The sequence below is a fragment of the Oncorhynchus keta genome, chromosome 27 (genome assembly GCF_023373465.1).
Source record: "Oncorhynchus keta strain PuntledgeMale-10-30-2019 chromosome 27, Oket_V2, whole genome shotgun sequence".
In the NCBI taxonomy this organism is placed as follows: domain Eukaryota; kingdom Metazoa; phylum Chordata; class Actinopteri; order Salmoniformes; family Salmonidae; genus Oncorhynchus; species Oncorhynchus keta.
The window spans coordinates 44,011,447-44,039,214 of NC_068447.1; the positions used below are offsets into that span (position 1 = coordinate 44,011,447).

At 42.5% G+C, this 27,768-nt stretch overlaps 1 protein-coding gene across 8 annotated transcripts in view; it reads right to left on the reverse strand.

Moving 5' to 3' along the window:
- LOC118360150 (sodium channel protein type 8 subunit alpha-like) overlaps nucleotides 1-26,839 on the reverse strand; it is a 90,891-nt gene extending 64,052 nt beyond the window's left edge. For 7 of the 8 annotated variants that reach the window (XM_035739356.2, XM_035739353.2, XM_052482524.1 and 4 more), the window contains exons 1-2: nucleotides 26,681-26,839; nucleotides 21,133-21,465 (exon numbers count right to left, since the gene is read on the reverse strand). In XM_035739356.2, the coding sequence (XP_035595249.2) occupies nucleotides 21,133-21,408 (276 nt within the window). In that variant the 5' untranslated portion in view covers nucleotides 21,409-21,465; nucleotides 26,681-26,839. Of the gene's footprint in view, nucleotides 1-21,132; nucleotides 21,466-25,850; nucleotides 26,017-26,680 lie in introns of those variants that run through there. The other variant, XM_052482523.1, reaches the window with a different exon arrangement.
- Nucleotides 26,840-27,768: the final 929 nt, after the last annotated feature.

A 27,768-nucleotide genomic window follows, 5' to 3' on the forward strand; every position in this document is an offset into this window, starting at 1 on the left:
GTGCTTTTAACAAGACAAGGCTTCCCTACATTACGCCTTGCAGAGCATAGACCACGGACCAGTGTTTTATCCCAAAGACAGAAGAGAGGAGATGAGAGGAGAGAGTGTCCCAGCCCCATTGGGAGACCTCAAACTGGGCTCCCCATCTAGTCTTTCACAGAGAGGAGACGAGAGGAGAGGAGAGAAAGAAAGAGAGAGAGGCCATATACCGCGAGCACACTATATCATCCTCAGCTGACATGCTCTAACATGCAATATTGTATACATCCTGTACAGTTATGTATGAAATATTGTACAGTTAGTATAGATAAGTGCTATGGGGAATAATACTGTACAAGACACAGGATGGAAATCATAAGACTTGACTTGTTTCAGTCACATGGCTAGCATACCTTAATTTGATTGCAATTCAAATCAGAGCCTGGTGTAAGTAAGGCAGGGTTGAGTGATGTTGAGTAAGTCATTAAGTACAGTACAGTGCTAACTACAGTACAGTGCTAACTCCTGGAGCTGTACTGTATGTACAGTATCAGTCAAAAGTTTGGACACACCTACTCATTCAAGGGTTTTTCTTTATTTTTACTATTTTTTCTACATTGTAGAATAATAGTGAAGACATCAAAACTATGAAATAACACATATGGAATCATGTAGTAACCAAAAAAGTGTTCATTAAATCAAAATAGATTTTAGATTCTTCAAAGTAGCCTCACTTTGCCTTGATGACAGCTTTGCACACTCTTGGCATTCTCTCAACCAGCTTCACCTGGAATGCTTTTCCAACAGTCTTGAAGGAGTTCCCACATATGCTGAGCACTTGTTGGCTGCTTTTCCTTCACTCTGCAGTTCAACTCATCCCAAACCATCTCAATTGGGTTGAGGTTGGGTGAAAACCTTGAATGAGGTGTGTCCAAACTTTTGTGTATATATACTTTTGACTGGTACTGTGTGTGTATGTATATATATATATATATATATATATATATATATATATATATATATATATATATATATATATATATGGGTCAGGATAGCGGGCCAGCGGCATTAATGCTGTCATATATTCTGAACATTACAGGCCAACCACACAGGTCCAGCTGTAGTGTGATACACTTGGACATGTACCAATTGCCATTTAGATATGCCAAGAATACCAATATGACATTACATTGGAAAGAAGCAGTTGCTTGGGCACACACACACAAAAGTTGTGCTACATATGCACTTACATGTAAGGAGAGACACATTTATGAACAAACACAATACACATATGCACACAAACACACACACAGACATCACACCACCAACACACAGTCTCACACAGACACACCCGCATGCAAGAGACCTTTTTGTAATGCATGACTAAACTGCTGCAAAGCTACTGAAAATTTTATAATCCAGAGGAACAGGGAGAGAGACAGGCAGACCAAAAGGCTCTGGGCAGGCTAAAAGCAACTGCAGTAGCAGTAGTAGCAGTAGACTTGGTAGAGAGGGTGGGGTGGGGGGTGGCAGGACAGAGGGAAGAAGGAGAGTGGTGAAGGAGCGGTAAGGAAAGTCAGAGTGAGGAGGGGAGGTGAGAGAGAGAGAGAGAGAGAGAGAGAGAGAGAGAGAGAGAGAGAGAGAGAGAGAGAGAGAGAGAGAGAGAGAGAGAGAGAGAGAGAGAGAGAAAGCAGTAGCTCAAACGATGTAGCTCCAGGGTTAGTGCTATCTGGAATCCTTTGCGATGTCCCTACCCTAAACCTTAACCCCTACCCTAACCTTAAGCATAACTCTTAGCTAACCCTAATATCCTCGACCCTTATCGTTTTAAATGTCAACTTTAATGGGCTAACGTCAGAATTGGGACGTCCCAAGGATTCCTGATAGCATTGACCGTAGCTCCAGTCACCAGGCACTAGGCAGAGCAGAAGAGTAGTAGTAGCAGCAGCAGCAGGATATGCATCCGAAGGACAGCAGTGGCCATTTAACCTCTTAAACTAGCCGGGCTAGTTGCTTAGTGCTTACATCCTCAATTCAACTCTTCTTCAATCAATCAATCCATCCATCCGCTACCCAGCCACCACACCCCTATGTCATTCACTCTCTCAGTTTCCATATGTCAAGCATCCTCTCTCTGTTTTTTTAATTCACCTAATTCCATTGTGGTCCTCTCTATGCAACATGGACTCAGAGGTAGACGTAACATAGTAAACATACATTTGGGACTCTCTAATTAGTATGATATGTTACGTTTCATATGGTATGTATTAATTTGTGGATGTGCATCATCCATTTCGTATGATATGTTACGAATTACATTTCATATGATATATTACAACTTCCAAATTCTTACAATATGTTACACATTTGCAGAACAGCTGATATGTTACAAATGGCAATTTGTTGCGGCTAACATTAGCTAGGTGGCAAATGTTTGCTAGGCTAGGGGTTAGGGTTATGGGTTAAGGTTAGGGTTAAGGTTAAAGGGTTAGGGGAAGTGTTAGTTAATTAATATGTTAAGTAGTTGCAAAGTAGTTAAAAAGTAGTAAAAAGTTGCAACGTTGATAATTAGCTAAAATGCTAAAGTTGTTTGTGATGCACTGTGTGTGTAACTAGCTCCGCAGCCTTTTTTAGTGAAGACGCCCAAATAATAATTTCTAGTTGAAGGAATATATGAGACAAGTTGAGAAAATACATAATTTTACGTTGACAACATTTTGGCTGAGAGAGGCTGCACTGAAGGCTTGTAGGCCTGTTGTAATGCAGGTCCTCACCAGACGTCAAACTCAACAATGTCACCTATGGGCACAAACCCATCGTTACTGGACCAGACAGGACTGACAAAAATTGGTCTTCACTGGAGTGATGGTTGGATTCACGTTTATCCTCAAAGGAATGAGCGTTACACCGAGGCCTGTACAATGGAGCGAGATCAATTTGGAGGTGGAGGGTCCGTTATGGTCTGGGGCGGTGTGTCACAGCATCATCGGACTCAGCTTGTTGTCATTGCAGGCAATCTCAATGCTCTGCGTTACAGGGAAGACATCCTCCTCCCTCATGTGGTACCCTTCCTGCAGGCTCATCCTGACATGACCCTCCAGCATGACAATGCCACCAGCCATACTGCTCATTCTGTGCGTGATTTCCTGCAAGACAGGAATGTCAGTGTTCTGCCATGGCCAGCGACGAGCCCGGATCTCAATCCCATTGAGCATGTCTGGGACCTGTTGGATAGGAGGGTGAGTTCTAGGGCCATTCCCCCAGAAATGTCCGGGAACTTGCAAGTGCCTTGGTGGAAGAGTGGGGTAACATCTCACAGCAAGAACTGGTAAATCTGGTGCAGTCCATTTCAAATTTAATATTTTGTTGACTCATACCCAAATACATTTTATTGATTCATCTTATATTCGTATTTGTGGCCAAAGCATAAATTGGACAAAAAAACGAATTGGTCTTCTGACCAATCACATCAAATCTTTTACGGAGCTGATCTGATTGGTCAAAAGACCAATTAGTGTGAGAAAAAAATCTGAATTGGGCTGCCTGTGTGGCCAAAACAGACAGCTTCAAAAATGCTATTGCCTCAGAGAATGATATGATATCATGATATCATGATATCATCAATCAGCAGTCTACACACATTCATATTTTAAATGACTGGTATACACCCACACCATTCTGTTTTTGGGATACGCCCACACCATCCAAACGCAGAAAAGCTGTGGTATTTCATAGAAATTTGGAAACAATGGACAGTTACTTTAAAGCTACAGTAATTTCCAGCAACTGCCATGGGGCTATAAAGAAAAAGTGCAGTTTTAAAGCTAAATTCCTGCAATTCTGTCATGGCTTATGCCATGTTCATATGCTATCTGAGTGACTCAAACATAATAACTAAATCAATTGGGGGCGATATGCCATGATATCTTTTATAATTTTAGATTCTCCCTGACTATCTAGTTTCTATTTTGGTGATTGTTAATTTTCAAAGATGATGTTCTTTTACAAAATATAGCTTTTCTACATAACTTAAAACCAGATATAAAGTAACACTTAAATGTTTTACCATCCGCCGCTGATAAATGAACATAGGGGAAACACTGATTGAATAGCACATGGTTACATCTGTATCGTTGTTGTTTCAAGTCCGATGCGCTCAGAAATGTTGTTACATTTGTATAATTTGAGGGGAGCGCATAACAAGCAAAGTTATTTGTAGAATTGTATTTTGCCTATGAGAACCATTAGCACAGGCAAGTCTGATTAGGCTTAGCTGTACCACAGCCTCTGCCATCGATAGAAACAAACGGAGCATGGCTTTGTGTCAGTGGTTGCACCTTTACAATGCAGAAAACCACTTGTCTCTAGCTGAAACCATTAAAAATGAATGACCTATTTTACCTGAGCTATAAAAACAAATTCTAGCATGGATTCGCGGACGCTCTAAAAGGGTTACTCACACATTATCACAATGAATAAGGAGTTATGAAAATAGTTTAAATAAATCTATTAATCTATAAAAAAAAACATTTGTCACAGAAAATAGATGATTTTAAGTCATTATAACTTCATGAGGAATCATGAAAAAATGACAGTTAAGAGGTACAGTGCCTTGCGAAAGTATTCGGCCCCCTTGAAGTTTGCGACCTTTTGCCACATTTCAGGCTTCTAACATAAAGATATAAAACTGTATTTTTGTGAAGAATCAACAACAAGTGGGACACAATCATGAAGTGGAACGACATTTATTGGATATTTCAAACTTTTTTAACAAATCAAAAACTGAAAAATTGGGCGTGCAAAATTATTCAGCCCCTTTACTTTCAGTGCAGCAAACTCTCTCCAGAAGTTCAGTGAGGATCTCTGAATGATCCAATGTTGACCTAAATGACTAATGATGATAAATACAATCCACCTGTGTGTAATCAAGTCTCCGTATAAATGCACCTGCACTGTGATAGTCTCAGAGGTCCGTTAAAAGAGCAGAGAGCATCATGAAAAACAAGGAACACACCAGGCAGGTCCGAGATACTGTTGTGAAGAAGTTTAAAGCCGGATTTGGATACAAAAAGATTTCCCAAGCTTTAAACATCCCAAGGAGCACTGTGCAAGCGATAATATTGAAATGGAAGGAGTATCAGACCACTGCAAATCTACCAAGACCTGGCCGTCCCTCTAAACTTTCAGCTCATACAAGGAGAAGACTGATCAGAGATGCAGCCAAGAGGCCCATGATCACTCTGGATGAACTACAGAGATCTACAGCTGAGGTGGGAGACTCTGTCCATAGGACAACAATCAGTCGTATATTGCACAAATCTGGCCTTTATGGAAGAGTGGCAAGAAGAAAGCAATTTCTTAAAGATATCCATAAAAGTGTTGTTTAAAGTTTGCCACAAGCAACCTGGGAGACACACCAAACATGTGGAAGAAGGTGCTCTGGTCAGATGAAACCAAAATTGAACTTTTTGGCAACAATGCAAAACGTTATGTTTGGCGTAAAAGCAACACAGCTCATCACCCTGAACACACCATCCCCGCTGTCAAACATGGTGGTGGCCGCATCATGGTTTGGGCCTGCTTTTCTTCAGCAGGGACAGGGAAGATGGTTAAAATTGATGGGAAGATGGATGGAGCCAAATACAGGACCATTCTGGAAGAAAACCTGATGGAGTCTGCAAAAGACCTGAGACTGGGACGGAGATTTGTCTTCCAACAAGACAATGATCCAAAACATAAAGCAAAATCTACAATGGAATGGTTCAAAAATAAACATATCCAGGTGTTAGAATGGCCAAGTCAAAGTCCAGACCTGAATCCAATCGAGAATCTGTGGAAAGAACTGAAAACTGCTGTTCACAAATGCTCTCCATCCAACCTCACTGAGCTCGAGCTGTTTTCCAAGGAGGAATGGGAAAAATGTCAGTCTCTCGATGTGCAAAACCGATAGAGACATACCCCAAGCGACTTACAGCTGTAATCGCAGCAAAAGGTGGCGCTACAAAGTATTAACTTAAGGGGGCTGATTAATTTTGCACGCCCAATTTTTCAGTTTTTGATTTGTTAAAAAGGTTTGAAATATCCAATAAATGTTGTTCCACTTCATGATTGTGTCCCACTTGTTGTTGATTCTTCACAAAAATACAGTTTTATATCTTTATGTTTGAAGCCTGAAATGTGGCAAAAGGTCGCAAAGTTCAAGGGGGCCGAATACTTTCGCAAGGCACTGTATATATTAGCTAAAGAAGACAAACAATTCTGCATATTTTTTCGTCATGACGTTTATTTACGAAAATCACTATTTTACAAGCTATCTTGCCAGCTAACATTAGCCAGCTACGTATACATTTAGTTTGCTATATGGGTGTTTGACATTTGTATGAATTGAAATTCATTTTTTAGGTACTCCTGAGCAAACCAGCAAACCATCTTGTGAAACACAGTGGATGTAAAGAATGTAGCTAAAGCATTTAATGTTACTGCAAATTGAATAAAACAATTTTGTAAGCTTGCCTTGCTATTCATAAAAAGTCTGAATTTCTATCGCTAACATTAGAGATTGAAGATATCTGTCAAGCAATGCAGCTGAAGTAATGTCAACTAGCTAACTATTTTTGCTTATTGTGAAGTGGAGGATAAAAATATGCCAATGGATGCATAGCAATGTAGCCAATATGTGTAGAGACCCTAAAATGTTTGGTATAAATAAACGAGGCAACTTCAGGACGCTGCCTTTCAAAGATAATTCATAAAAAAATCCAAATACACAGATCTTCATTGTAAAGGGTTTAAACACTGTTTCCCATGCTTGTTCAATGAACCAAAAACATGCACCTGTGGGAACGATCGCTAAGACACTAACAGCTTACAGATGGTAGGCAATTAAGGTCACAGTTATGAAAACTTAGGACACTAAAGAGGCCTTTCTACTGACTCTGAAAAACACCAAAAGAAAGATGCCCAGGGTCCCTGCTCACCTGCGTGAACGTGCCTTAGGCATGCTGCAAGGAGGCATGAGGACTGCAGATGTGGCCAGGGCAGTAAATTAAAATGTCCATATTGTGAGATGCCTAAGACAGCGCTACAAGGAGACAGGATGGACAGTTGATCGTCCTCAAAGTGGCAGACCACGTGTAACACTTGCACAGGATCGGTGCATCCGAACACCACACCTGCGGGACAGGTACAGGATGGCAACAACAACTGCCCGAGTTACACCAGGAATGAATAATCCCTCCATGAGTGCCCAGACTGTCCACAATAGGCTGAGAGAGGCTGCACTGAAGGCGTGTAGGCCTGTTGTAATGCAGGTCCTCACCAGACGTCAACCTCAACAATGTCACCTATGGGCACAAACCCATCGTTACTGGACCAGACAGGACTGACAAAAATTGGTCTTCACTGGAGTGATGGTTGGATTCACGTTTATCCTCAAAGGAATGAGCGTTACACCGAGGCCTGTACAATGGAGCGAGATCAATTTGGAGGTGGAGGGTCCGTTATGGTCTGGGGCGGTGTGTCACAGCATCATCGGACTCAGCTTGTTGTCATTGCAGGCAATCTCAATGCTCTGCGTTACAGGGAAGACATCCTCCTCCCTCATGTGGTACCCTTCCTGCAGGCTCATCCTGACATGACCCTCCAGCATGACAATGCCACCAGCCATACTGCTCATTCTGTGCGTGATTTCCTGCAAGACAGGAATGTCAGTGTTCTGCCATGGCCAGCGACGAGCCCGGATCTCAATCCCATTGAGCATGTCTGGGACCTGTTGGATCGGAGGGTGAGTTCTAGGGCCATTCCCCCCAGAAATGTCCGGGAACTTGCAGGTGCCTTGGTGGAAGAGTGGGGTAACATCTCACAGCAAGAACTGGTAAATCTGGTGCAGTCCATGAGGAGGAGATGCACTGCAGTACTTAATGCAGCTGATGGCCACACCAGATAGTGACTGTTTTGATTTTGACCCCCCTCACGGACACATTATTCCATTTCTGTTAGTCACATGTCTGTGGAACTTGTTCAGTTTATGTCTCAGTTGTTGAATCTTGTTATGTTCATATAAATATTTACACATGTTAAGTTTGCTGAAAATAAACGCAGTTGACAGTGAGGGAACATTTATTTTTTTATGAGTTTATTAGTTCAGAACAGTGGTTTTGATTTTTTATTGGTTCCACTGGTTAATCATTAATTCCCAAGAAATGGCAGAAAATGAGTGAAAGGAATGCGACTGTTACATGTCAAACTGCTATTATGGAATGTCCTGATTCAGTACTACTCTACTTTGAACAAGCAGCCTCCACTCTTCTGGGGAGGCTTTCCATGAAATGTTGGAATATTAGTGAGGTCGGGCACTGATTGATATTGGCTCGCAGTCTACATTCCAATTCCTCCCAAAGGTGTTCAATAGAGTTGAGGTCAGGGCTCTGTGCAGGCCAGTCAAGTTCTTCCACACCGATCTCAACAAACCATTTCTGTATGGACCTTTGTGCACAGGGCCATTGTGATGATGAAACAGGAACGGGTCTTCCCAAACTGTTGCCACAAAGTTCAAAGCACAGAAGATTCTAGAATGTCATTGTATGCTGTAGCGTTAAGATTTCCCTTCACTGGAACTAAAGGACCTAGCCCGAACCATGAAAAATAGCCCCAGACCATTATTCCTCCTCCAACCATCAAACTTTACAGTTCGCACTATGCATTGAGGCAGGTACCTTTCTCCTGGCATCGGCCAAACCCAGATTCGTTCGTTGGACTGCCAGATGGTGAAGCGTGATTCATCACTTCAGAGAACACGTTTCCACTGTTCCAGAGTTCAATGGCGGCGAACTTTACACCATTCTAGCCGACGCTTGGCATTGCGCATAGTGATCTTGTGTGCAGCTGTTCGGCCATGGATACCAATTTCATGAAGCTCCCGACGAACAGTTAATGTACTGACGTTGCTTCCAGAGGCAGTTTGGAACTCGGTAGTGATTGTTGCAATTGAGAACAGATGATTTTGACATGCTACGCGCTTCAGGACTCAACAGTCCTGTTCTGTGAGCTTGTGTGGCCTTGCCATTGTTGGTCCTAGAGGTTTCCACTTCACAATAAGAGCACTTACAGTTGATTCGATCAGCTCTAGCAGGGCAGAAATTTGATAAACTTACTTGTTGGAAAGGTGGCATTATATGACGGTGCCAAGTTGAAACTCACTGAGCTCTATAGTTAGTCCATTTTACTGCAAATGTTTCCTATGGAGATTGCATGGCTGTGTGCTCGATATTATACACCTGTCAGACAGGGTGTGGCTGAAATAGCCGAATCCACAAATTTGAAGGGGTGTCCACATACATTTGTATATATAGTATATGTTGCCCATATGGTTAGTATGCATTTTGCATGACAAATATAAGGAAAGCTGTTACTGCCGCCAGTATAGGCATTGTGAAAAACACAAGGCACGTCGACAATGAATTGCGTGGTAGGCTATCCTAGCCGCTTCGGCTGTTCGCGAGTGAGTATTGTAGCGATGTCCTATTCCATAGCGTTATTTATCTCTCCCTACCACTAGTTGCTCCGTTTTCGATGGACACAAAAAAAAATGAGGGGGAGGGGTGAGGGGAGAGTTATTGGGATTGAGTCTAAGTGTACCTCAAAGGTTCCTCACAGCGAAATACATTTCAATAACATGGGCTTGGCTGCATCTAAGAGAGAGTGATGCCACTCTTTCACGCATCCTTGCACACGTCTTCCATTTCCCCCCTCCTTCCTTTCCAGCCTCCCTCCCATTAAACTGGGCTGGTAGTGACAAAATTCCACACCCGGGCACAAGCTTGTCTCTCATTACCACACTGCATTGTCTCGTTCATCACTCGGCTGTTGAGAACAGACGTGGGGAAATCGAGGCTAAACACAATCTAGCTAGCACAGCCTGGCCAATCCCCATCTCAACCCAGGACAGTATAGCATGGGCCAGCCCTAGCCCTAGCCCCAGCCCAACACAACCCAGCCCGCATCCAGGTTGGCTGACCTGCTGTTCTGACAAACTGACCTACACACAGAGGGTGCGATACCCTTGAATGAAGATTCTCATCTGCGCCCCAAATGGCATCCTATTCCCTATATGTGCCCTGGTAAAAGTAGTGCACTATAAAGGGGATAGGGTGCCATTTGGGAGTGGGAACACATGCATCAGTATTCTCAGAGAGTCAGAACAGCTTCCCAGTATAGCCCAGCCCCAGCCCCCCACACAGCAGACTGAGGCTGAGTTAGAGTGCTGCATCATCAACCATCAGCCAGCCAGACTGTTCGTTGGCCGGGCCCTTCCCTCTCTCTCCCAGTCTCAGTCTTGACACACTCTAACAGAGCCAGTACTGTGTCATGGAAGGGGAGACAGACCAGCTTTCTCCACATTATATTCTCCTCACATCCGTCCATCCATCCTCCGTACACAGGCTGTTGGTGTGTTTCCTTAATTTGCTTATTATTCCCCAAAGCAGTAACATGGTCTCTCATGACTACTAGCAATAACATGGTGTTCTCCCATCATGGCTGTAGTATTCTCGCGAGCCATACGCGACTCTCCAGCTGAGGAAACTGTAGGCTACAGAGATGGAAGAATCTTAGCCCAAGGAGGATGACTTCCCTTTCATTAGCTTTTGCCCCTTCAAGCAGTAACTGTTTTCACATCATGGCTGTACAGGGATGCTATAATCTTAGCCAAGGAGGATCCATTCCCTTTGGCAGTAGCACAAGACTTGATGCTGGCCATAATCAGATTCCCCTGTTAGCTGAACGCTGAGAGGGGTGTTGATAAAAGGCTGGGAGGGAGAGTGGTTGTAAAACAGAGGTTATGTCTAAAATAGCACACTATCCCGTATATATTACACTACGTTTGACCAGGGCCCATAGGGATCTGGTCAAAAGTAGTGCACTTTGTAAGGAAAAGGTAGCATTTCAGACATAACCTAAAACAGAGACAAAAAACATAGATCTCGTTCCTCCCTGCATTCATGTCAGAGGCAAGAACAGAGTGGCTGGGCGGTGGATTATAAACTGGCTCGCCTTCCCTCTACTGGCCCTGTGTCTGTTTTTCACATTTCATCAGGAGAACACAATTTCCGTCTTGTGCACTGAACTTGTCTGTTACATAACTGTCAGCAGTACTAGATAGAGAGAGGGAGGTAAGTGAAACACACATATACTAGAGCACGCGGGCTCTTTAGAATATAATTTAACATAATTTTACATAATCCAATACAATAACTTCTTTAGAGATTAGCTATAGATGGGCTCTAAAGTGTGACCATTTTGGTCGCAAACGCTCCTAAAGATTTAGCTGTAAGACCTAGAATATTTATTTGGGAGAACGATTTATTACTTTTTCTTTAAACAAACGTTTTGCTGGGTAGTTGGCGTTAGCTAGCGCTAGTCGGCTGTCCATGCGCCAAAAATCTGGTATTTCTCCTTCGCGATAATCTTTTTTTTAAATGGTGAGCCAACATGTCAGCACTTTTGTTACCATGATTGATCAAAACGCGTTTTCTCATGGTTCTCTATTGTCCTTCTGCAGCAGATAATCGATTCGAGCAATTTAGTGAGCAATTTGTTTGGAACATCGAATCACAATAAAATGACAGTATCGTCTAGCAATATGTATAGAATCGTGAGAATTGCAACATATATCATATTGGCACATAAGTATGAAGATAATAATTTGTACCATGATGTCCCTGGAAATTCCCAGCCCTAATTAGTAGAGAGAAAACGGATGGTTTCTAGCCCACACTGTTCAAAATATATGACCCATATTACCGGCGCTATGTTTTTTTATTACTGTAACGCATTGGCGACTTTTACATTCATAAACCAAGTCTCGGACCGTTCTAAAACTACTTGCGGGCTAACCATTTATTAACATCTTATTCAGTTATCAAGCTAATAACATGGTAACTTCACTAGTGTTTCCGATCATTTGGGAGCACAGAAAGAAAGGAAAAGGGATAGCTTCATCAGGAGATCAATGACTGCACCAGATTTGCCAGTTCTTGCAGTGAGATGTTACCCCACTCATAGTATTTAAAGAATGAATGACTGATCTCTTGCATGTTGTCACTCACAACAGTGATGTTCTTATAGAGACAGTGTTGCATGACATTGAAAATGTACCTCATTAGGAAAATAGTAGAAACCTATTCCACCAGTGACTTTGTAATTTCAATGACAGGTATTTCTATTAACGTTTGAGCTCTTTATAATAAACCATGCATTTAAAGGGTGATTCCTTTGTATGGTGCAGGATGTGCTTTAAAAGTTGACAGAATTCATATAGGCCCAATATAAGCCTTATCTCAGTCCATTTACAAACTCTGCTTATCTGGTGCTCCTAAATTGTATGTTATGCTCCTAACTTTTTTTATGTTGGGAGCACCAGCGCTACCAATTACTTGGCTAAAGACCCAAGATCAGGGCCCCCGTCAATGTAATATCATTCATTATGATCTATAATAGTCAGGAGCCATTTTACATTTACATCGACATAGTTAAGACTGACGAAGGAGGGAAGTGGACAGCACTTCAACCAACATGAGACGAGGTGCAGACAAAAATCATAACATCAGAAGGTGCGACTCTCGTTCTTGTGACCTCGCCTCCATTGATTCGTACAGTTTTTCTCCATTTTCATTTAGGTAGTGTAGAAGATATCTATGATGAGAGAGGAGGATGGGACCCCCTTGTCTCTTTTACAGCTACACTCTTAGAAATATCTAGCCTATATCAACATGCATGATGACAAAAACCATTTTCAAGGCCACGCTTACACTTGGAAGCGGCAGGTAGCCTAGTGGTTAGAGTGTTGGACTAGTAACCAGAAGGTTGCAAGATCGAATCCCCGAGCTGACAAGGTAAAAATCTGTCGTTCTGCCCCTGAACAAGGCAGTTGTTCAGGCCGCCATTGAAATTAAGAATGTATTCTTAACTGACTTGCCTAGTTAAATAAAGGTAAAATAAAATGCATCACTCTTCACAAAAAACACACTGTCCACACTGCTTGTTTAAGTCAGCTAGCTAATGCAGTTCTGCTGGTTTGCGTTGCCTTATTTCTTCTGCAGGAATACATTTTTGAACAATTAGAAAAGTCTGTCATCCGGAACGTCAGTGTTTCAACAAACAGTGACTGCCATTAACCTTTTCCCAGTAGCCCTCTAAGCCATTGGGGGGAGGGAGAGTGAGGTGGACACAGAGAAGAGGGAAGAGGAGAGATGGGGGAGACAAGCAGGTACAACAACTAGAGTATTTTAGAGTAATCTGCACTCAAGCACACTAAAACTTTAATGCCTTGGGGACAGCGGGGGACAGGGCATTGTACAGAATAATAATAATAAAACGTATACTGTATGTAGCTTTCAGGGGTGTACCTGTTCACCAAACCCACGATTCAGTAGGTAATGTGGTTTTGAGGTCCCATTTCGGTACAGCAGGGAAATGAAATGCAATTCACAATGTTCAGCATTCACAATTTCCATGACATTTACTGTTGTGACCAGGTTGTTATGTTGGGCCTTTCAAGTTGCCACTCTGATTCTGCGTTAATAACCATGTGGGAGATGCCAGTTGTGAAGTTGTAAATACGGGTTGGATACATTCATGTGATTTGAACTCGTTGAGAAACGTCAATTGGCTAACGCCCAAGAAGCTGTGTCACCCATAAACTATAAGCACAGCTATCATGCTTGTAAACAAATGATAGAGTTCAAAAACCACATTCATAGATTGCTTTTTATACATAATTGCATTTAACTGCCAAAAATGCTGTTATAGAAACCATTTCCTTAGTAGGTGACGTCAGAGGTCACTGTGGGAGAAGTGGGTGCTCGGGATGATAGACGAGTTTCCCACTAGTAATTACCAGTTTTAGAGCCGTTCAAGTGGATTTTTACCAATCATTTATGGTAAATTCCCACTTCTCACTTGGTTTCGAATGCACCATGATCGTGTCTGTAGAACGGTACATCTCCCACTCTGGGGTAATGGGAATGGCTGTCACTGTTAAGTACGCACAGGGTGCTTTGGCCAATTCATTGAAAACCTATGCTTTGGTTCGTGGGTACTACCTGTTTGCTGGGTACTACCATGCACAAAGTAGATGTCCGAACCCACTTGCCAAAAGTATAGTTTGTTAACAAGAAAATAGTGTAGTGGTTGAAAAAACTAGTTTTAATGACTCCAACCTAAGCGTATGTAAACTTCCGACTTCAACTGTATATATTATTTTCTAGGCTGACCTATTGTTGAGGCCCTTGAGTTTTTCTGTATTTATTCGGCTTCAGTGCGGACCGAACCAAGAACCGTGTACCGAACAGTTCGATACGAATGCGTGTACCGTTACACCCCTAGTAGCTACTGTGCACAGACCAATCACGAGCCAAAAAGCAACTCCTGTACCACCAGTTTACACGATGCCATGATCATTTGTGTCATGGGTTTATAATATCTGGAATTGAATAATAATATATACAAAGTGGGCCTTACAGTAAATGTGTCGGCTACAGTATATCATGTGACTGAACAACCCCTTTATGTGGTTTAATTAAATATCTCAACAGGACAACGTGTCAGTATTTTGATATAAAAATAATTTCTTAAATATGCATTAAAATATCTATACTGACATCAAACTGTCAAAACCACCAAAGCCATCGATGACAGGAATCCTGTCCTCTAAACCAACTGAATAAGATTAAAACTCATTGACAATGCCGAACCTGCACAGAAGCTGACTCATTCTACACAGGACAGGACCTGAGTTCTGTTGCTTACTATGTTGCTTACCTTCGGGAAAATATTCAGACCCCTTGACTTCTTCCACATTTTGTTACATTACAGCCTTATTCTAAAATTTATTCAATAGTTATTTCCCCCTCAATCTACACACAATACCCCATAATGACAAAGCAAAAACAGGTTATTAGACATTTTTGCTAAAAAAAATGGAAATAGACATAAGTATTCAGACCGTTTACTCAGTACTTTGTTGAAGCACCTTTTGGCAGCGATTACAGACTTGAGTCTTTGGTGTAATGCTATAATCTTGGCACATCTGTATTTGGTGAGTTTCTTCCATTCTTCTCTGCAGATCCTGTCGAGCTCTGTCAGGATGGATGGGGAGCGTTGCTGCACAGCTATTTTCAGGTCTCTTCAGAGATGTTCGATCAGATTCAAGTCCGGGCTCTGGCTGGTGCACTCAAGGACATTCAGAGACTTGTCCTTAAATCACTCCTGCGTTGTCTTGGCTATGTGCTTAGGGTCATCATCCTGTTGGAAGGTGTACATTTGCCCAGTCTGAGGTCCTGAGAACTCTGGAGCAGGTTTTCATCAAGGATCTTTATGTACTTTGCTCCGTTCACACTTTCCTCAATCCTGACTAGTCTTCCTGTCACTGAGAAACATTCCCACAGCCTGATGCTGCCGCCACCATGCTTCACTGTAGAGATGGTACCAGGTTTCCTCCAGACTAAACACTTGGCATTCTGATGAAACCAAGATTAAACTGTTTTGCCTGATCAGAGAATCTTGTTTCTCATGGTCTGAGAGTCTTTAGGTGCCTTTTGGCAAACTCCAAATGGGCATTCAGGTGCCTTTTACTGAGGAGTGGCTTCCGTCTGGCCACTCTACCATAAAGGCCTGATTGGTGGAGTGTTGCAGAAATGGTTCTCCCATCTCCACAGAGGAACTTTGGAACTCTGTCAGAGTGACCATCGGGTTCTTGGTCACCTTCCTGACCAAGGCCCTTCTCCCCTGATTGCTCAGTTTGGCCGGGCGGCCAGCTCTAGAAAGAGTCTTGGTGGTTCCAAACTTCTTCCATTTAAGAATGATGGATGCCACTGTGTCCTTGGGGACCTTCAATGCTGCTGAAATGCTTTGGTACCCTTCCCCAGATCTGTGCCTCAACACAATCCTGTCTCGGAGCTCTACGGACAATTCCTTCGACCTCATGGCTTGGTTTTTGCTCTGACATGCACTGTCAACTGTGCGACCTTATATAGACAGGTGTGTTCCAAATCATGTCCAATCAATTGAATTTACCACAGGGATGATCAATGGAAACAGGATGCACTTAAGCTCAATTTCGAGTCTCACGGCTGCTAGAATCTTGACTAGAACCAAAAAATGTGATCATATTGCTCCAGTGTACTCCAGTACTCCAATGTACTCCAGTGCTAGCCTCTCTACACTGGCTTCCTGTTAAGGCTAGGGCTGATTTCAAGGTTTTACTGCTAATCTACAAAGCATTACATGGGCTTGCTCCTACCTATCTTTCCGATTTTTGTCCTGCCGTACATACCTACACGTACACTACGGTCACAAGACGCAGGCCTCCTTACTGTCCCTAGAATTTCTAAGCAGACAGCTGGAGGCAGGGCTTTCTCCGATAGAGCTCAATTTTTATGGAATGGTCTGCCTATCCATGTGAGCGACGAAGACTCGGTCTCGACCTTTAAAACTCATATCTTCAGTAGGTCCTATGATTGAGTGTAGTCTGGCCCAGGAGTGTTTAAAATATATATATATATATTTCACCTTTATTTAACCAGGTAGGCGAGTTGAGAACAAGTTCTCATTTGCAACTGCGACCTGGCCAAGATCAAGCAAAGCAGTGTGACACAGACAACAACACATTTACATATGGAGTAAAAAACAAACAAGCCAATAACACAAAAACAAGTCAATGACACAGTAGAAAAAAGAAAATCTATATACAGTGTGTGCAAAAGGCATGAGGAGGTAGGCAATAAATAGGCCACAGGAGCAAATAATTACAATTTAGCAGATGAACACTGGAGTGATAAATGAGCAGATGATGATGTGCAAGTAGAGATACTGGTGTGCAAAAGAGCAGAAAAGTAAATAAAACAAAAACCGTATGGGGATGAGGTGGGTAGATTGGTTGGGCTATTTACAGATGGACTATGTACAGCTGCAGCGATCGGTTAGCTGCTCAGAAAGTTGATGTTTAAAGTTGGTGTGGGAAATAAAAAGTCTCCAACTTCAGAGATTTTTGCAATTCGTTCCAGTCACTGGCAGCAGAGAACTGGAAGGAAAGGCGGCCAAATAAGGTGTTGGCTTTGGGGATGATCAGTGAGATATACCTGCTGGAACGTGTGCTACGGGTGGGTGTTGTTATCGTGACCAGTGAACTAAGATAAGGCGGAGCTTTACCTAGCATAGACTTATAGATAACCCGGAGCCAGTGGGTCTGGCGAGAATATGTAGCGGGGCCTGGACTAAATGGTCAGTGGTGGGTGGTATAAGGTGATTTGAAGACAAAAGGCAGGGTGGCATGGATGATAGACTGTAACCAGTTTGCTGAGTAGAGGTTGTCACCCCCTTTGAAGATGACATGCGGCAAAGTCAAGATCTTTAGGGATAGTCAGTTTTACAAGGGTAAGATTGAACAGGCTGGTGAAGGAGGCTTTGTTGCAAAATGGCAGAGGATAGTTTGATTTTGGGTGCAGATGTTTCAATGAGTCTGAAGGAAAGTTTACAGTCTAGACAGACACCTAGGTATTTATAGTTGTCCACATGGATTTTAGGTGGAAGGAGGGTGGGGATGCTAGTCGGGCGGGCTGCGGGGGAGGCAGCGAACAGTTGAAAAGCATGCATTTGGTTTTACAGCGTTTAGGAGATGGCCAGCCGTTGAGGCTTCTTGAAATGTTCGTTGTATGGCATTTATCAGTGGTGAGGTTAGTTAGCCTCAGTGCAGTGGGCCAGCTGGGAGGAATGGTGCTCTTGTTCTCCATGGACTTTACAGTGTCCCAAAAACTTTTTGAGTTAGATACAGATGAAAAGAGTCTGCTTGAAAAAGCTAGCTTCGATAATGGAACCCTGTTCCTGAGACTTCCAGAACAGTTGCAACATGCCCTCCGATTTGATGCACTGAACTCTGTCTGCAAAGTAGTTTTTGGTGAATCAGGCGAGGCAGTCATTAGAAAACCAAGGCTATTGAGTCTGGTTAAGAATACAGTGATTGACAGAGTTGAAAGCCTTATCTAAGATGGTGACAGTACTATCTTTTATTGATGGTGGTTATGGCATCCTTAGTACCTTGAACGTGGCTGAGGGCACCTTCCAGGATACCCGGGCCGGATTGCACAGCGGAGAAGGTTTTAGGGGATTTGAATGGTCAGTGATCTGTTTATTAACTTGGCTTTCGGACTTTAGAGGCAGGGCAGGATGGATATAGATCTGATTGAAAACAGTGGAGGTGTATTTGGAGTGTATTTTGAAGTTGATCAGGATAATGTTTTTTTTTTTTTTTTTCACCTTTATTTAACCAGGTAGAGCTAGGTTGAAACAGGTTCTCATTTGGGTTGCAACCTGGCCAAGAATGGCAGAGGATAGTTTCAACAGAATAGAGGGTGCAGATTGTCAAGCCCAGCTGATTTGTACGGGTCCAGGTCTTGCAGCTCTTTCAGAACATCTGCTGTCTGGATTTGGGTGAAGGAGAAGCATGGGAGGCTTGGGCGAATAGCTGCAAGGTGGAGCTGTTGGCTGGGGTTGGAGTGATAAATGATCAGGAAGGGCATGGCCAGCCGTTGAGAAATGCTTCTGAAATGTTCAGAAATCATGGATTTATCAGTGGTGACCATGTTAAAAACAGCCTCAGTGCAGTGGGCAGCTGGGAGGAGGAGCTCTTGTTCTCCATGGACTTTACAGTGTCCCAAAACTTTTTGGAGTTAGAGCTACAAGATGCGAATTTCTGTTTGAAAAAGCTAGCTTCGATAATGGTTCCTGACTTCCTGAACAGTTGCATATCGTGGGGACTATTCAGATGCTACTGCAGTCCACCACAGGATGTTTTTGTGCTGGTCAGTGAGATATCTGGAGTGAACCAAGGGGATGTTTTTGTGCTGGTCAAGGGCTATAGCTGTTCTTGGTTCTGCATTTTTTGAACCATGCTTATCTAAGATGGTGAGCTTTAAATGGACTTTTAAAGAATGACCAGGCATCCTCGACTGACGGGATGAGGGCAATATCCTTCCAGGATACCCGGGCCAGGTCATAAAGGCCTGGGTGGTATAAGTGTTTTAGGAGAGTTTGACAGTGATGAGGGGTGGTCACTTTGACCGTAGGGTTGGAAGCCATTTTGTAAAGGCAATGAGGCAGTGATCGCTGAGATCCTGATTGAAAACAGGTGTATTTGGAGGGCAAGTTGATCAGATAATGTCTATGAGGGTGCCTATGTTTACGGATTTAGGGTTGTACCTGGTGGGTTCCTTGATGATTTTGTGAGATTGAGGGCATCTAGCTTAGATTGTAGGACTGCCGGGGTGTTAAGCATATCCCAGTTTAGGTCACCTAACAGAACGAACTATGAAGCTAGATGGGGGACGATCAATTCACAAATGGTGTCCAGGGCACAGCTGGGAGCAGGCGGCAACAGTGAGAGACTTATTTCTGGAGAGGTTCATTTTTAAAGTTAGAAGTTCAATCTGTTTCTATAGACCTGGAAAGTATGACAGAACTTTGCTGGCTATCTCTGCAGTCGATTACAACTCCTCCTCCTTTGGCAGTTTTATCTTGACGGAAAATGTTGTAGCTGGGTATGGAAATCTCAGAATTGTTGGTGGCCTTCCTAAGCCAGGATTCAGACACGGCGGAGTGTGCTAAAGCAGTAAGTAAAACAAATTTAGGGAGGAGGCTTCTGATGTTGACATGCATGAAACCAAGGTTTTTTCGATCACAGAAGTCAACAAATGAGGGTGCCTGGGGACATGCAGGGCCTGGGTTTACCTCCACATTACCCGAGCAACAGAGTAGGAGTAGGATGAGGGTACGGCTAAAGAATATCAAAACTGGTCGCCTAGACCGTTGGAGACAAAGAATAAAAGTAGCAGATTTCTGGGCATGGTAGAATAGATTCAGGGCATAATGTGGTTCGTGCCGTGGGGGAGATCTTCGTGGGCTATACTCTGCCTTGTCTCAGGATAGTAAGTTGGTGGTTGAAGTAATCCCTCTAGTGGTTTGGAGGCTGTGCTTTGGCAAAGTGGGTGGAGTTATATCCTGCCTGTTTGGCCCTGTCCGGGGGTATCATCGGACTGGGCAATAGTGTCTCCCGACCCCTCCTGTCTCAGCCTCCTGTATTTATACTACAACATTTGTGTAGGGAGGCTAGGGTCAGTCTGTTATATCTGGAGAATTTCTCCTGTCTTATCCGGTGTCCTGTGTGAATTTAAGTATGCTCTTTCTAATTCTCTCTCTCTCTTTTTCTCTCTAATTCTCTTTCTTTCTCTCGCTCTCTCTCGCTCGGAGGACCTGAGCCCTAGGAACATGCCTCAGGACAACCTGGCCTGATGACTCCTTGCTATCTCCAGTCCACCTGGTCGTGCTGCTGCTCCAGTTCCAACTGTTCTGCCTGCGGCTGTGGAACCCTGACCTGTTCACCGGACGTGCTACCTTGTCCCAGACTTGCCGTTTTAAACTCTCTAGAGACAGCAGATACGGTAGAGATATTCTGAATGATCGGCTATGAAAAGCCAACTGACATTTACTCCTGAGGTGCTGACCTGTTGCACCCTCTACAACCACTGTGATTATTATTATCTGACCGTGCTGGTCATACTTGGCCATGTACTGTTATAATCTCCACCCGGCACAGCCAGAAGAGGACTGGCCACGCCTCATAGCCTGGTTCCTCTCTATGTTTCTTACTAGATTCCGGCCTTTTCTAGGGAGTTTTTCCTAACCACCGTGCTTCTACACCTGCATTGCTGTATTTCTGTACAGCACTTTGTGACATCAGCTGATGTAAGAAGGGCTTTATAAATAAATGTGATTGATTGATAGCAAAAGGTCTGAATACTTATGTAAATAAGGTATGTTTTTTATACATTTGCTAAAATTTCTAAAAACCTTTTTTTGTTCATTATGGGGTGTTGTGTGTAGATTGATGAGAGAATTTTTTTTTAAATTAATTTTAGAATAAGGCTGTAACGTAACGTAAACTGTGGAAAAAGTCAAGGGGTCTGAATACTTTCAGAAGGCACTGTATCTTTGATGTAAGGTGTTGAGAAAAAGCAAGGGCAAGAAGGGATGTGTGTGTGTATGTGTGTGTGTGTGCGTGTGATATGGAGAAGGGGATACGGAGGAGGTGTGTTTCTCACTTACTTTCTGAGCCTGGTAAAAGGGGTCCAAATCCTCCAGTGGTGTCGCCACCATTCCACTAGGGATGTCGCCATAGATGAAGGGCAGATTCCGCCCAGCCTCCAGGTCACTGTTGGGCTTGGGTTTGTTGTCATCGTCGTCGTCACGGTGACTGCTGTCCTGCTTGGGCGGCGGTTTGTTCTTCTCCTCGTTGATCCGGAGCTCGATGTTAGCCAATGATTCCGCGGTAAAATACTTGAAGCTGTCAGGTCCTGGTGGTGCCATAAGGGGTGCAGCCATGTTTTCATCCTGCACCTACTTGGTCGTCAAGTATTGTACCATCCACTGTAACCAGCTCTGGGGGGCCAAAGAGAGAGAGTAGAGAGGAGGAGAAAGAAGAACAATTGAGCCAAGAGAGGAGTTGAGCCCCTTGAGTTTTTGATGTATTGATCTTGAAAATAAAAGGAATAAAATATTAAATGGTTTGAATAATTTTTGGCATTTTCTGTAAATGTAATACATGATTTATCATAACAGCAAGATGTATCTGTATGAACTGGAAGTATTATCATTATTATTACTGATTGTAACTCTTTTTGTGCATGCACTATGTGCCCTGGTGAAAAGTAGTGCACTATATAGGGGATAGAGTGCCATTTTGGGTGCAGATACTCTCTCCCTGTTTGTCTACAGTAAGGAAGAGCCTCAGAGCATGAGAAGGTATTTCTAGTTCTGTCACAGCAGAGCCATCACAGAAATGGACCAGTACAGTCTAGTCTTGACAGAAGAAGAAAAGAATGGAATGTGTGTCCTAAATGTGTCCCTATTACCTATATAGTGCACTACTTTTGACCAGAATTCTATGGGCCTTAGTCCAAAGTATTGCACTATGTAGGGAATAGGGTGTTATTTGGTACGGGCCCCCAGACACTAACACTTAATGAGAGATAAGGGTTTTAATGTGAGATCATCAAACTAAAAATACCAACGAAAACATCAAATAATGATGCTGCTATTTTCGAAACACACTACAGATGTAGAAAGAAGGAACAAATATGAGTCAATGGCATTCATCTATGATAGATATGACAAGTAGGCTTGATCATTGGTTGCATCTCAAATGGCACCCTAGTCACTACATAGTTTACATAGCCCAATGGACCCTGGTCAAAAGATGTCCACTATACAGGAAGCAGGGTGCCATTTGTGAGGAAGCCATTAAGTGCTGTAGGTGTCACCCTGTGTTTTATTAAAATATATATTTATTAAAAGATAAGTATTTTGGGGGGAGAAACTACTCAATAGCGCTTTACTCAGATTGATATATTATTTGTGCTCATTATCAATTGAAGATACTAATTACATAATTTTAAAAGGTGTGGTTGATTCAGGCGTGTTGAAATCAGAGATGTGTCAACTTACTGAAAGGATTATGAATATTCAAAGGATATTATTACGATGATGAAAGGATTTGATGGGTAGCGTCTTGGAGGAGGAGCTTCATCCTGACTACCAACCCAGTATAAAACACTACAATTGTCTACATATAGCAAGCATAGAATTAGAATACTTGCCATTTCATTTTATGACATTTTTACGTTTCTCACTGTCACAATCCATGCTTGGCCCAATGTAGAAAACGCAATAATATTATGGTAATAGTATAGTAGTAGTATAGAAATGTGTCATGTCATGAATCTCTGTGCCAATACAGGAAATAAGAGACCCGTCTGGCAACAGACCCAGCAGACCACAACAGACTAATGGGATGTGTAACTGTAAGGAAATACCTTCCACGGACCTGTATTTCCTGCTGATTCAGAGAATACACAGACACACTATAGTACAACAATCTGTTTTACAACAGCAGCACAATGCATAGCCTATCATTCATAGGCTTCCCCTCATAAAAGAGGTTTCTTACCTTTGGGGTCTTTCCCGGTTTGATTAAAGGTTCAAAATGTTTTACAATGTTTTGCCTCATAAGTGCATTCATAGGGTCATGTTTCCTAGTTTGACAATATAGACACTTACTTGACAGAGCTAAAGATGCTGCATGAGATTCTACATGAGATGCTACATGAGATGGCTACATGAGATGCTACATGATCATGGGATGACATCATGCTTTTAGGGCTATACTGTATTTGTAGTTTTGCCTGCAGCCAAAATTTCACCCTATTCCCTTTACATAGTGCCCTACTTTTTGACTAGTACCCATAGGGCTCTTTTCAAAAGTAGTCCAGTGCCTATAAGAATCTGGTCAAAAGTAGTCCAGTGTTATAGGAATCTGGTCAAAGGTAATCCAGTGTTATAGGAATCTGGTCAAAATTAGTTCAGTGCCTTTAGGAATCTGGTCAAAAGTGGTCCAGTGCCTTTAGGAATCTGGTCAAAAGTAGTCCAGCGCTTAATGGAATCTAGTCAAAAGTAGTCCAGTGCTTAATGGAATCTGGTCAAAAGCAGTCCAGTGCCTATAGGAATCTGGTCAAAAGTAGTCCAGCGCTTAATGGAATCTGGTCAAAAGTAGTCCAATGCTTATAGGAATCTGGTCAAAAGTAGTGCAGAGAATAGGGTACCATTTGGGACACGTGACTCTTAAGAGAAAAGGATGAAGATACTAAGACAGCGGTCAGGGGGATGAATGAGCCAGCAGCAGCAGTCCCTCCCTTGCCTGAGAGCACACATTGAGAGCCTACACACACACACACACACACACACACACACACAGAGAGAGAGAGAGAGAGCCTAATCAGAGCAAAACTCTGACACACTGTCACTACACAGTTTAATCCCACTAATAAAATACCGGAACTTTCACTTACATTGGCACTGTCTTACAGTAGCTTGCTTATGGGTTCCCAAAACAGTATAACTATACCTTTGCTTTGAATTTCCTTAAGAAAGTATCAAAACAGCCCCAATTCAGTTGCAATTCAGTAGATGTATTTCCCACATCATACCTCACATAATAGGATACTGTACCGTACATGACATTAGTACAGAATCACGTCGGGGCATCACATCTGTCAAAAGACCATTTCAAAGTGTCTCTAGCGGGGTACTTCTGTCCATATAGAAAAATAATGCTGTCCAGATTACAGGTATGTTAAACACATATCAGAACAAATCGCACATTTTACAAATGGTACAGTCTATAGCCTACACATTCTGTATAGGTTTATATCTAACCTCTGAATCAGATCTCTCATCAGACCCAGAAGGTCGAAGGAGGATGAGGCCCAGGCCTACATCCAAAATGGGCCTATCATTCATCATTTAGAAACCTGTAAATATCGAAACTTTCTGCTAACATATTGCAATGAATAACGTTGTATAAATCTCACGACTTCAAATTGAAAGATTCGATTCAACAAACGACAAAAATGTCAGGGTTTGTTCTCATGCTGAATACTCGTCCACTGTAGAGATTGTATAATTGTGTTGTTTGCATTCACACAATATAACTAACTACAGGGATTGACAACATAACTAACCGTACAGCTCGTGAAACACTTAGAAAATGCTAAAATCTCATACTGCAGCCGAAAATCGGAGATAAGAGAAGGAAAACTGCATTCCAATCCCTCATCTCACGCTTCTCACGGGCGCTGTCCATTTCAGCACCACAAGATCGAGCAAGGAAAGGGACTAGCCGCTGAAATATCAGGTTACAAAATAGCCGTTTTAATGCGATATCAACTTCGTCACTCGTTTTTATGTTATTGCTTTACACTCAAAAGGGATATAGATGACAGGACAAACAAGACAACAAGATTTTGGGATGCATGCAGGCCATGAGCCTATAGACATAGGCTACAGGGTAATGGCTTACTAACAAGGATATGGGCTGCAGGTGTGGTATAATCCAAAAAGCACATGATGGTTGTTTAGGCTACAGCGTTTACTTACCGACTTAAATGTTACACACTGGCTGGTGTAAAATAAGGCTATGCATCAGCATAATGTGATAGCAACCATCCCTCATTCTATTCTTACTTGGACCCAATGGGACATACGAAATGAACCGTTTTTCAGTCATTTTGTTTCATCCAGTAGCGGTGCCCCAGCATGTTTTAAGTAACCATTTCAGGCAGAGAGCACCATGCAGCTTTTCCCGTTAACGACCGTGTCTCACAGGTAAACCGGTGGACAAATGTCCTTAGGCTACCTAAAAAGCCCTTACATAATGACCACCCCTTTCATTTTCCAAACATACCCTAGGCTACACATTCGGCGTCATGGTATGATGGCAATCTATATTCTGTAAAGAAGCAGGCAGGTCTCTGTGGGTTGTTGCACCACCTGCCATTATTCCTGGTAGTCGATGGCCCTATCAATTTCAGTTTATACTATTGTTTACTATATTATAAACTCAATGACACCAATCTCCCTGGCAAAGACATGCACACTAGGCCACTGTATCGTTGTTATCTAATCTCATTTTCACAGGCGCAATAGGCGAGCTATTGCTGAATGGTGTGTTTGTTCTGATGTATAAACATTAATATCGATCATTTTATCGTTGCCAATCGAATTACAAAGTCGGTTTGTAGGCTTTACATAATAAGGCATGATAAGCATCGTGCAGAGATATTGCGATGCACACGTTTAGCAGCAGCCTACCCAAAAGTGCGGCCCATCAGAGCCTAGGAAACACTGCGAAATGCTGCAGTGGGTGGTTTCTATGTTATGCTCAGGTTTTTCCACGGAGCAAAAGTCCCATCTCGAACACATAGTCCTACCTTGTCGCCATTAACATCATAGACTCCAGAAAAAAACATTGTTCTCCATCATTTTCTCCAATAATTCAGTGTTTCTAGGATATTCGGAGCGTTTAACACGCTGCCTAGTCCTAAAATAGGCTCCCTGAAGGAAGGAGATACAGTATGTAGGCTACCACACCCGTAAAGCCATGTCGACCACCAGGTCGATACCAGGGTATGTGTATGCAACGAAATTACAATGGTAATAAGATTCTTGCTTTGATTATATATTTTTTTAGATGAAAGGTGGATGAAAAAGAGGTGTGAAGGATAGCGGCACCGTTTGAAAGGCTTTGGTACCAACACCCCCCCTACATGTTAGAATAGGCTAGAATAGATGGATGATTTTTTTTAAATGCATGGTGGAGGAGAGAATTAGGCTACTGGTTCTAATCGCCATACATTGGCCCATATTTGCTGCGTGGCATAACTATCACGAAAATAAATACAAATTTAAGCACGAAATCATTCATTTTCGTTTGATAATCATACATTTAGATTTTTTTTTAAAAATGTAATCGTTTAGTTTTTTAAGCAGTCAAAATCGGGGACATCGTCACCTCATAATTTTTCCTATTTATCTGAACAATATTATGGTTAGCTCTGTGAAGGAAATTAGCAATATATCGATTACGCTTAAATATAACGGGAATCTGGTTTAGGCTCTGGCAGGCAGCCTATTCAAGCAACAAAAAAAATGCTGGTCAGAGAGCGGCTCTGCGACATTTTTACAAGGCTATTGACAGACTATAACCAACCGATTCGTCCAAACATGCAACCGTTTTAGAAAAAGCTAAGAATTCACCTACTTTATAAGCGTTACAAGGAACCCAGAAAGGCGTTGTTGGACTGCAGATGTCGAAAAGATTCGGGAGAAACTGCGGTTGTCGCCATATTGTTGCTGCTATCTTCCCTCTCAGTACTTGCAGCTACCCTGGCTGCATAATTGATGACTCTCAGCAGAAATGTAAGGGAGTGTCGCCAAGTGCCTTTCACTGAAGAAATCAGTGACCACCACCACCATTCATCTTCGCTTAAAAATAGGCCTATGATAAACAGGTGAATTGTTAAACATTTGCTCAAATACCTCCACGAGATGTGAAATCGTTAAAAAAGACTAGCCTATAAGACGTTCAACATAGGCACGGCAACTGAATGAGCCAAGCCATATCAGCTGAACATGGTGAACATGGTGTGGACCACTTTTTACAGTCTTGTAAGATTTCTGGTGGATGATACACGGCTGACATGTTACATGGTGGGCAAAGTAATGAGTTGTTGGTATAGACCTACAGGAATATTTTACTAAAATGATTACATGAGAAACTTGAAATTGGGCCTAAAATTCGTTGCAAATAAGGATATGCAAAATCAGAAATTAGATTGTAGGCTATGGTAGGATAAACCTATAACATTGTTCAAGGGTATCAACATTATCCCCGTTTGTTTACAAGTCTTTGTAGGTTATTGACTCAAGTGACCTCTGCCTGTAGTACTAATTGAAGAGTGACCAAACGTGGTATTACGTCACAATGTCGACACTTTGAAACAATCAATGAAGGAATCAATGAATGAACCCCCGATTGGATCCACCGGTCAGTTTAGTCCATCTGGCCTACATTTCCTCACTCAAATAATGGACTTTAGGGCATTTGGAATCTTTATATGTGCCCTGTATATACGTGTATTGTTGTCTGAAGTTTCAGCACCGGGAAGTAAGTCGTAGACTTGTTCGCAACGAGTAGGCTAGGGTTTGCACTTGACGCCGGCGCTAAATGATGCTTGAACGTGGCCTGAATGTGTCTCAAAGTTGCCGATACATTCCGAGGCGATGACGCGAACGCTGATTCTATTTAACTGACATATGGGAGATCTTCCACATTTCTAATATAAATCA